At 34.2% G+C, this 12,083-nt stretch overlaps 1 protein-coding gene across 1 annotated transcript in view; it reads right to left on the bottom strand.

The window, feature by feature from the left end:
- Window positions 1-469: 469 nt before the first annotated feature.
- Window positions 470-12,083, bottom strand: part of SCYL2 (SCY1 like pseudokinase 2) — a 76,375-nt gene continuing 64,761 nt past the window's right edge. Inside the window, exons 14-18 of the mRNA XM_009004445.5 lie at window positions 7,973-8,073; window positions 6,546-6,612; window positions 6,330-6,425; window positions 4,739-4,858; window positions 470-3,724 (exon numbers count right to left, since the gene is read on the bottom strand). Coding sequence (XP_009002693.1) covers window positions 3,080-3,724; window positions 4,739-4,858; window positions 6,330-6,425; window positions 6,546-6,612; window positions 7,973-8,073 — 1,029 coding nt within the window. The 3' untranslated portion in view covers window positions 470-3,079. The remainder of the gene's footprint in view (window positions 3,725-4,738; window positions 4,859-6,329; window positions 6,426-6,545; window positions 6,613-7,972; window positions 8,074-12,083) is intronic.

The following is a 12,083-nucleotide window of genomic DNA, read 5'->3' as shown; positions in this document are numbered from 1 at the left end:
TCCAGAAGAATTCATACAGTAACAGATGCAAGGTGGTAGAGAGCAGATTAGGAAAAAAATCTAACTTCTACTCCAGGCTCTGATTTTTTCTGGTTAAGCCATGCAAGCCTCAGGCCCTCTGTTTCTGCCTCTGCTAGGAGAGATAGGGCTGAATTCTCTTAGTTTTATTCAAACTAAGTCATAAAATCCTTTAGCAATTGTAATCAACTTTTTAAAAATTAATAGAATAAAAATAGAGTACACTACACCTATTAAAGACATTTCCTGAAACTTCTGTTTCGGGTATATATTTTATATAGCGGTTGCAGGGTAAAATGTCTTTCTTACTGAGTGTCACAGTTTGAAAGCCACAGATGTAGATAATCTCTTAAAATCCCATATAGTTTGAATTCCTACAGATTCATTTGTTCTAAAATTATTTCAAGACCAGTAAATCACAAAGTATGAAATCACAACTTAAAATGGAAAGTTTTATCAAAGCTAAAATTTATTTGGTGCATACTCCACTTGATATCAGGTATGTTCGCATATACCTTTCTCTTTCATGTGTAAAAACAACCATGTGAGGTATTTTACAGGTTAAAAAAAAAAAACCACTTCCTTATTCAGTGAAAAGAAGGCTTATAAGCATTCCAAAATAAAAACAAACAAAAACCAGACAAGTACATACTCTATTTCCATTTCCTTTTATACATCCTCTATATATCACACATTTTAGCAACAGGAGAATAGAGAACCAATTCAAATGAAAGGGAATCTTTTTTTGTAGATTCTGTTGACAGAAGCTCTTTAACCTAAAAATTTTCTACTCTAAGCATAAGGGATTTAACTTATTTAAAAATTAATAATAAATTAAAAAACTTATTAAAACTGAAATATTTAAAATTATTTCAGTATGTGAAATAATTTTAAGGTGATCAAGAACTTTGAAAATTTCATTCACTTAAGAACACTTAAGCCTAAAAATAGCACTATTTTTCAGAGGCAATTTTTCAACAGAAAAAGGCAATGGTAACAGTTCAATTGATGGAAATGGTTTAAATAAAATACCTTTGAGAAAGTAGAAAAAAAGTGTAGGAACAATTTTGTAAAAACATAGCACCATTACCTCAACGAATGAGCAAATTTTATGTATTGTATTTTTTTCAAATAATCTATTTCATATTTAGTAGTTCAAGTTCTATAAGCTGTTATATTAAGCTTTCTTTCTGATTAGGAGTTCAACACCAACACCATGTTATTTTACAAAATAAAAAACAATTTCTCAATAAACAATGACCACTAAATTGTTACCAAAAAAAATTCTTCAACACTGAGTAATTTTATTCCATATGTAAGATTTTTCCCAAAAGATATATTAATATTGTGTTACAAATAAGACAGCAAATCTGGTCAAGCTGTGAATATATTTGACAAAAACATTTGATCTTCCTACAGTTTTTCATTTCTTGGATAAATTTCTTTAGCAATTCTGTTAATCCTTTTCCTAACATCAAGTTAACCAAGTACGGCCCATACAGAAATCAGAGGTGAAAGCTAGCTTCTATTTTTCAAAGTACCCTCTTAATTGAATGCTGCCAGCAATATTACAATCAAATTATATTTTGTAATCAAGTGCTGTGTATTACATATATGTGTTTATATTTTCAATGACTATTCATATGCAACGAATAAACTTAGTACCTGCACACTAAACTTAATGTGATTTCTTTTAAATGATTGCTGGTTCCAGGTAATTAAAAACCATCAACTCTATGGCTGCAACTATAATACAAACAGTTCTTTGAAAGATGGTTTTAAAACTATCACATAAGATTGGAATATTATTTTTTAAAATACAAATGACATTTATAGCATAAGGCTCTGTGGATGAATAATCACCAAATTAAAGAAAAATATCAGAGAAAGGTTTTGAAAATGAAAGCAGGTTTCCTGTTAAGAGAATTGATTCTTTCCTTCCTAAGAATGACTAATAATAGAAATTAAAATGTTTGAACAAAAGGTTCCTAAAGTTCCTAGAAAAAAATTAAACGTCAGTAGCAGTAATTAATAAAGTCAGACTATTATGGCAGCTGAAAATTAATCTGTTGATAGAAGATAGAACCGCTCAATTTTTAGAGAAGTTTATTACATTTGAAACAAAACAGCAAAAATCTCAAAAGTTTACTAATTAAATATAGTTTAATTCTTACAAATCTCCTTTTGAAAATGCAACTCATATATGCTGCAACCTCAGAAGTTTGAATTTGAAATGAAATATGAAGGTAGTAGTCAGGGAAGTCACATCAGAATGTTTGTCAAATATCCAAACAAATCAGAACATACCTCTTTTGTGATAGAGGAGGAAAAAAGCGATTCTAAATATATCCAAGTGAATGCAGAAAAATACATTACTATTTGAGGCAGACCATGCTAAAATAGAATTTACAATGATTAGTTTGCATTTAAGATGGTTAAGAATGCATTTAAACCAATGAAATGAAGGTTAAGTTAAATTTTGTAGTATTTGCTCAGTCTGTACTAAATATTAGTTCATCTGAAAAGTAAGTTCAGAAAAAGCAAACAACCTGATACTTCTCTTTATGCTTATCACTTTCTGTCATCATAAATGCAAACAAATCAATACAGCATCAAGATTTTTTACATATTAAAATGAAGACTAATGACTTGTGAAAGTAGACTGTGTACCATGTAGACTTAATAGATGAGCTTACAATGACCATCAATTCAATTTTCTAAATAACACCAAGACTCACAAGCCAAAATAAACATTTGATTAAAAAATTCTGCTAGTCAAGATAACTCAATTGTCCTTTTTCTCTTTTGAGACTGGGAAAGATTGGGTCTTTAAAAACCTGAAGAGGAGTTGGTAAGAGGAAAAAAATCCTCAATGCCTTAAAAAAACTCAACTGGTTAGAAGTCCTTATAACTACTATGCTGGCATGGACACAGATGTTTTCGTCACAGAACCATTCACTTTCCCATAGAAGTAGTTCCTCCAAGCCAACTATATAAAGATGTAAATCGGCTCACCCATGATTGAAACTGAAATAATCCTTCAAAATAGAAGCAAGACACCTTACCCAAAAAGATCTTTTAAATCATTGCTAGCTGAAGTGCTGTTGGTCATAGTAGTTGGTGGCTGTGCAAAGTTCTGTGGGTTAAAGAAAGGATTACCCTGCATACCAAAGGCAGATTGTCCTACCATGTTCATCTGTGTTCCCATTACTGAACTGCCCATAGCTGGAGAACCTTGAGGAGGTACAAACTGATTAAGCCACTGATTTGGTTTCTGTTGTGATAATTGGTTCATGCTAACTTTCGGTTTCTGAGGGCCAAAGAGATTATTAAGGGCAGACATATCTGTGGGTCTTTGCTGGGTCTGCTTCGCACCAGCAGGAGGAACACTCAAAGTGTTGAAGTTTGGCAAAGTGGGAGGTGTTCCCAGAGTCATCTTGGTCACTCCAACTGTGCTTGGACTACTGTAGAAGTTCTGGTTTGTATTAACAGGCATGCTGAATCCTGAAGTCTGAAAGCCCATATTGGCATTTAGGCCATTTGTCAAATTTCTCTTTGTATTATCAATTGGTGTAGAAAACATCATGCCAATGCCCGTGGAAGGAACAGAAGTGAAAGTACTTGAAGCAGAAGGTTTAGGGGTACTAACAGAAAGGCTGGTCAAAGATGACATATTATCCATCAGTGTGTCTGTCAAGTCCTTAGTCTGAAAAATATGAGAGAAGTACTTTATCTCTAAGAAATATAAATTACTTTATAGTTAGTAAACATTTGACAGATTAAGTTATAAAGGACAAGTCAGAATTAAGATCAAAGGTCTACACCAAGTCAGCAAACTATAGCCTGTAGGTCAAATACAGCCTGCCACCTATTTTTGTGTGATTTTTACAGATGAATATCTGCAATTGATTTGATGATAGAAAACACTAACTTTAAACTCCAATTAAGCAAAATGTTATCTCCTCAAAAACAGAATTGCATTCTTCTTATTCTATATTACAAAAAATACAGTACTTTTAAACTATTATTTTTATATTTTGAATTCCATCAGAATTTTATAGGAATTTGTTCCCTCTATTCTTATATAAGTACCTACAAAATATCCTCAATTTTGTCTCTTGGCCTGCAAAGATGTTTTCCTCAGAGAAAATGTTAGTGATTAAGAGGTTAACAAAAAAATAACTTAAAGAAAGCTTTTAAGATAAAGCTAATTCTGAAACCTGTAACAGTGTAAACTCTCTGCAAGCAGGGCTCTTATTCACTGCCATAGCACCAATACCTAGAATAATACCTAGAACACAGAAGAAAATAAATACTGGCCAGGTCATGTAGGTACATCTTAAATCAAGTTACAAACCCAACTATAATTGAAAAGTCAAACACAGAAAATAACTTAAGCTCAAAAATACATTAAGAGCATGAATATAATATTCTACCATTTCAGAGTGAACAGAGTTGAATGAGTACCGTAAGCCCTAATCTCTTTTAAGAACCCTTCCTGTTCTTCCGGCTTCTTTATGGATAACAAGCATTGGCACAAAACATTATACATTAGGGAGGTTAGAGTTAGAAAATCATTTATGCCCATACTTCTTAGAAACCACATATTGAAGTATTATTTGAATTACATTTTTATACAAATACTAGTAGACTAAGTTCTATACTACCTTACTCCTTAACAGTAGCATTCTTGAAATTACGCAAAAGAAATGAATCTGACCTGTTTAACAGTAGCAATGGGTGTGTGCACCTGGGGTTTAAGAGGCTGCTGGCTTTTCAACTTCTGTGCTTGCTCTTGTTCTTTTGCTAATTTTTGTTTTTCTTCAAGTGTAAGTGATGCCTTAAAACAAAACAAAGCAAAAAAAAATCAACCAGTAATTTCTTAAGTCCATTTGTAAAACAAAAGATTTCTTTTCTGGTAAAGGACATCTTACAACTTCACTGAAAAGCAAATTCCTCCTGTCTTGATAACTGCCACAGTAAGTTGTATTTCAAATTATTATCTAATTTAACTTTAGATAAAAACTCATAGGAAAATATTTCCAGTATGAAAACAGTTATTATTTTTAAACTATTTATTAGAATTGCCTTTTTCCAGACAATGACAATATGGTTAAGTTATTTCATTCTTGAAAATTGGAAAATCTTTTTTAAACTCTAACTCTTCCCAAGAATATTTTAGGAACTCACAAAAAGCTAAGAAAGAATGAAACAACATTAGCAATTTTTTCACTGCTGATGTGTACAGCAATTCAATGTCCTGTTTTTTATCAACTTTGCTAAACTATAAGTTCACAATGTTCTCTCACAGTTTTGTAAACTGCTATGTCCAGTAGTCCCTTGACTTTAACATATACAGGTATTCATATTTAGTGAATGAATAGAAGAATGCCCTCAACAGAAGTCACAAACTGACTTGATATTTTTATTGGATGCCAACCAAGGGGAAAGTATCCTATTATAGTTTATTATTCAAAATCGGGGAGGGGGGCGCAAAATTTTAGCAAGAAATAGAGAAGAAAAAAATGTACTCAGATTTTTTATCTACTTATGAGATAGAATTAAATCTATTTTGAAAATCCTCTTTAAAATATTGTTGATCTGCCATTAGTAAGTCATATATATATCATGTATCCCTTTTGGAATAAACCAAGAAGGGTGCATCATTACTTCTGTAGTATGCCTGCCAAAAATGTACAACTTTAATCCAATTATGAGAAAACATGAGACAAACTGATGGCCCTGCTGCCAAATAACTGACCTGTACTCTATCAAAGTGTGAAAGTGAAAATCTGATGGACCATAAAAGTTAACACCATGAAATGATAGAAGATGAGGTTGCTAGGCTAAAAAGGAATGCAAAGAGTTTGGAACTCAAACTGTTGGGAAGGCAGTGAGTGGGAGAGAAATTAAAATATTGAAGAGCAACAATCAGAGATAGCTTAAAATAGATGGACAGCACAAATCTACAGTAGTAGCCATCAGCACAGGAGCAGGAGCAGAGAAGAGAGATAATTGGAATCACCAAGGGGTGTGAGTAGCAAAGTACAAGAAAAAGGACAAAGCAGTCAAGGAGTCTATAATTATTACCTTGTGGCATGCATGTCAAGTATAATGGAAGCTAAACATCTTAAGTATGTTTACTCTCAAAATGGGTTAGGGTCATGTTTCACTGATAAAGGAATTTCAAAAAGATAATCACAAGTGTTTCTTGTTAAGCTGCTGAACAGTATTTCCCAACAAAAATCTGTGGTTTACAGGAAGTCCTACAGTATAAATAAGAGGGCTGAAGGAAGAGTAAGGAAACTCACTCTTTTATGAATACTCTGTAACCCATCCTCTTTATTTTCGGACTCACTGCCAGTCAGAAGGTCTGCTCCAATGTTGTTAAAAACCTTGTCAATTTGCTGAAACAAGAAAGGGTCAATTATTTAAATAGAGTTCAATAAAAATGTGATTTTGCTGCTTAAAGATTAAAAGCCTTCCAAATGAAGCACACATTCTACAAAAATTAAGTATCTTCTTACCTGATTCCCAATATTTGTAACTTTTGTTTCCTCAGAAACATTAATTTGATTTCCTATGTCCAAAGATCTGTAGGAAAGTTGAATTATGACAAAATAAAAAAAATGTATATTTTAAAATATTCATGCTATAAATTATTGATCCACATGGAATGTATTAGACCCCAATTAAACTGTGGCTTCATTCTTTAAGAAGAGTCATAATCTTTTCCATTATTTTCTACCATTAATGTTTGCTTGACCCAAAAATAACATTTGTATTTAAGTCCATTTCTTAGACTCAACATTTGAGATTTACTGGAGAATTTATTCACGGTGTCATAAAACCAGTCAAGCACGGTTCTTACCGTCAAAGAGCTTAATACCTCACTGAAAGACAAGATATGATATGGGGAATTTGATGTGATTAAGTTCTGAGTCTGGGATACTAACAATGCCACAATGACTGTTATGTGAGCCAGATCTATGCCCTGAGAAATAGGTAAGATTTAGATAGGAAAAAGGAAAGGTTTATTTTCCAACTCAAAATAAATACTAGGTATTAAAATTTTATTTCTACTTATAATACATTTTAAAAACTATTTCTCAAGATTTTTTGTGTTAACATAGTCAATTTATCAAACACCACATACATACACACCACAGAATACTTAAGCATACAAAGGGCTATTTCACCTATATCTATACCATGTGTATTTACTTTCCTACTCTTCATCTTGTGGGCAAAAGCTGAAGAGTTTCTATTTGGGGACTTTGTTTATGATTTATTTCAATTTTACTGATTTTTAGATGTTTTTGCTTCAGGATTAAACTTTAATAAGTATCCTAAATTTATGTGTTTTACTCTGGAGCAAAAAATATAGTGGGGCTTTGATTTTAATAAACTGGATTCAACAGTCAACGATTTCCATCTTTGCCTTCTTCTTTGAAAGCTAATGTTCTGCAAATGATTTAGAAAATCCTCCATAAAAATAAAAAGAGGTAGATGTTGTGATGCTAAATATAAAATAAATGCTCTATAAATGTTTCTGGGGCTAGAGAAAACAGAATGAAAAAAAATAAAAACACTGAGTTCATAAATTTAAAAAATTTTCATAAGTGATGCTTTTAGTTTTTGACAATCTGAGTTTACATTGCTAGTGGCTATTGTCCTGACAAGGGATTTCTCAGAAACAGAATTTTCTTTATATAAATAAAATGCTAAAATTATATCATATTAAACTTTTGTACTCAGAAGGGACATTAGAATTTTCAACCACATTCTACTTTAATTCAGTTCAACTTATTAATAAGATGGTAAATTTTGAAATGTTTTACATATGGTCAAATTTAAATCCAGCAATTTTTCTAATCCATATTCTAGAAAACTGATCATAAGACAACTATAATCTCACTCCTGGACCACATATAATTCATGTGCAACTACTTACTTCTGCTGTTCTTGCATTATATGAAGTTGCTCCAGTTTAGTCTTATGTTCAGACTCCAATCTATTAAGCATCTCTTTTATGACGGAAATGAAAGAATTGAACTGGTATAATGAGAAATTGATATGGTTATAATGTTTCAAGTTAGCAGCAAATGTAATCAATTAAGAGAATTCAGTAAGTTAATCATAATATTCTCCATTTTTACCAGTAGAATAGGATCCAGTCATAGCACTGATATTCAATAAGAATGATACATCTAAATTCAGCATATCATAGCAAGCTTTTATGGTATCTTTGTATGGTGGTGATATGATAGTTGATGAAGCTTTTAAGTTCCAGAAAACATGTCTCAATAATGAGTTTTATATCCTGAGTTGTTTAACAGCTATTATTCAGGGGTCTTGTATAAATTCACCCTCAGCGGTTTTATATTGATTTTCCTGGAATAATTCAAAATTAACCATCTGAATTTGTGCCTATCTAGAAATAATCCATTTAATATGCAGAGAAAATTCCTGCTTATTCAGATTGCAATGACATATTTGGCTAAAATAAATCTTATTTTCTGACAGTCGAAACATTAAATGTACATAATCCAACTTTCAAATAATTAAAGTTCATAAAGCATACTAGCACTATGTCTTAACTAGTTTAAGCTTTGGTTAACTCTTGTCAACTGCTGATCATTCATCCCTACGGTACTTCAGGATCATCATAACCAACTTACTTGAGTAACACCATATATTACAGGAAGAATCTAGAAACTGCTCTCCTCCTCTCCCCAAGTCTTATAACTGTATCTTTGTGCTGAGTGTTTATATAGACACCATTTTATTAATCCTCACAACTCTTCAAAGTAGGTTCATTAATATTTCTAACTTACAAATGAAGAAACTCAGGCTCAATGAGAGGTAAAGCAACTCAGATGCTAAAGAGCTCATATTGCAGAGTTAGAACTCATCCTAAGCCTATCTCCAAAGTCTGCACCCTTTTTCTACTACATTACACTGCCTTTCGCCATGCTCTATCAGTGGCAGCTTCTTCATCTTACGAGAAAGGCAAAGGGCATGTTCCCAAAGCAGTTTACTACGACTGACTTTTCACTGATTAGGGTTACTGAAACTTTTTATTGAAGTATAATATACTAACAGAAAAGTCTATATGTTTAAGGGCATAGACAAAAAAAAAAAAATTCACAATTCACACAAATTGAACACACCCAATGTAACTAGTAGCCAGACAGAGAAACAACATTGGGCCAGGCACTGTGGTTAACACCTGTAGTGTCAGCACTTTGGGAGGCCAAAGCTGGAGGATCACTTGAGCCCAGGAGTTTGAGACCACTTGGGCAACATGGAGAGGCCACGTCCCTATAAAAAATACAAAATTTAGCCAGTAGTGGTGGTGCATGCTTGTAGTCCTAGCTACTTGGGAAGCTGAAGTAGATCACTTGAGCCCAGGAGGTCAAGGCTGCAGTGAGCTGAGATTGTGCCACTGCACTCCAGCCTAGGCAACAGAGTAAGACCCTGTCTCAAAACAAAAACAAAAACAAAGCAAAATCGTTGTCAACATCCCGGAAGCTTCCTTATACCTCCTTCCAAGCATTTTCTACCCTCACATAATTTGCGTAAACTTTATTCTGACTTCTAGCAGCACAGCTTAGACTGTTGTACTTTATATAAATGGATCATTCAGCGGATCCTCTTCTATGCCTGGCGTCATTCACTCAACATGTTGTTTGTGAGAGTCATCCATATTGTTACATGTAGTTTGTACAGAAAAGAGGTCACATTGTAGGCCTAAACTGCTATCCTTGAAAAGTCCTGCTTGCAAAATTGGCCTTAGCTGGTATCTGGGAACTCAGATTTCAGAAAGGTTCCTATTATTAACTGGTAACAGTGGCTCACTTGCCTAAACTGTTTGCACAAAGAGTATGTACTACGCTGAACACCTGCTTTCCTTCTGGGAGTTTGGGATTTGAGTATAGGCCAGGCAGAGGGTGTTACTTGATCAGCCCTCACAGAAAACTCTGAACACTGAGTCTCTAATGAGTTTCCCTGGTTGGCAACATTTCACACATATAGTTACAATTAATTACAAAGGAAATCCTGTGTGATTTCACTGGGAAAAGACTCTGGAAGACTTTGCCTTATGAACCAACCTTTTCCCTTTCCTGATTTTGCTTTTTATCTTTCTACCATAAAAAAGCACAGCCTGAGCATAACTATATGCTGAGTCCTGTGAGTCCTCTGACTTAATCATCCATTCTGGGGGTGCTCTTAGGAACTCCCCTCAAACACAAGTTATTGATCATTCAGTGGATTGCTGCAGGGCATTTGCTGTTTTTTTATTCAAATGCTAAAAATGTATTTTCCTAAGTTACTTATCTTTGTCACTTAATATAAAACATACTTAAATCATCTTAAATCAGAAACCTAAGAAGGTAGTCTTAAATTAGAAACCTTGACCATGGGAAGGCAGACCACATCCATGCCAAACTACTGTAAAATACAAGAAGATACTAATCAAAATATTTGTTGATGAAAATAGCCACCCATCACCCCCAAAACCCACTAAGCTGAAGTAAATTAACACAACATTTCAAATGGAGTTAGAGAAGGGTCGTGTGCTTTCCCACTCAGGCTGGAGTGCAGTGGTGCAATCTCCAATCACTGCAACCTCTGCCTCCCGAGCTCAAGCAATCCTCCTACCTTAGCTCCCTCTAGTAGCTGGGACTACAGGCGCATGCTGCCATGTCTGGCTAATTTTCGTACTTTTGTAGAGATGGGGTTTCTATGTTGCCCAGACTGGTCTCAAACTCCTGAGTACAAGTGATCCACCTACCTTGCCTCCCAAAGTGCTGGGATGAAAGGAGTGAGCCTATATATCCTAAAATGAGCATTTGGGAATATTTAAAAACACACTAAATCAGAAATATAAGAACTTAGAACAGAAATGACAAAATGTCGAAGACTGTTTTAGGCATATTATCCTATTCCTCCCCAATATTTACTGTCTCCCTTTTTGTCTACCCTAACCTCAACTCTGCCATCCAAGATATGAAGAAATTTCCAAACCAAAATTAAAATATAGGGGGTTGGGGATGGTGGCTCACGCCTGTAACCCCAGCACTTTGTGAGGCCAAGGCGAGCAGATCACTTGATGTCTGGAGTTTAGATAGCCCCTGTCTCTGCTAAAAATACAAAAATTAGCCAGGCGTGGTGGCTCATGACTATAATCCCAGCTACTAGGGAGGCTGAGGCATAAGAATCACTTGAACCTGGGAGGCAGAGGTTGCAATGAGCAAAGATTGCACTACTGCACTCCAGCCTGGGTGACAAAGCAAGACTCCATCTCAAAAAAAAAAAAAAAAATTAAAACCTAGGAACAAATTTTTAGAGGCTTACCCTATTACTTCAAATGAAATATTGGTTCTGATTAGTTTTATAAGTTTTTCTACCCCCAAAACTGCTCACTCAGCACTCTCCGCAATGCCAAAAGCTCTCAACTTCCATCTTTCTGCTTCCCTCATTGCTGTAATTCATTTTCAATTCTAAATCTTCTCTGCCTATCCATCTCTGATGCTCTCAGTTAAACAGCAACCCAACTCAGTCTTTTCCATTATATTTCATTAAATACTAGTTCTGTTGTGAACAAAAGTGGCTCATCTCTACTCTATATCTGAATTTTCCCTCATTTCAATAAACATTTTTGCTTCTGTCGTTGCACTAAGTGCTGGGGCTATAATGAAGAATAAGCTATAATAACTAGCCTTTGAAGAGTTCCTAATCTTTGGGAAGAATCAGTCACATAAAAACACAGCTGTCACAAACAGCTAGAGGTATGCAGAGACAATTCTATAATAATCTTTGGACACATTACTCCTTTGCTCAAACATTTACCATACCTTGAAAGTCCAAATACCTAAACCAGACAGGCATTTAAAGTCTACCTATTCTAGTCTCAAATTATTTTTCTCCTATTATTGCCCTACTGTATTATACATACACATATCCAACCAAATTGAAATATTCCTTCTCAGTGGCATAGAGACTCTTGAAATAGTCCCCAAGTATCTCCTCTTCCCACTATTCATGCCCTTGTGGAATCC

Source organism: Callithrix jacchus, chromosome 9, assembly GCF_049354715.1.
Source record: "Callithrix jacchus isolate 240 chromosome 9, calJac240_pri, whole genome shotgun sequence".
Taxonomy (NCBI): domain Eukaryota; kingdom Metazoa; phylum Chordata; class Mammalia; order Primates; family Cebidae; genus Callithrix; species Callithrix jacchus.
Note: the sequence above shows the minus strand (reverse complement) of the source record. Positions and strands in the feature narration are given on the sequence as shown.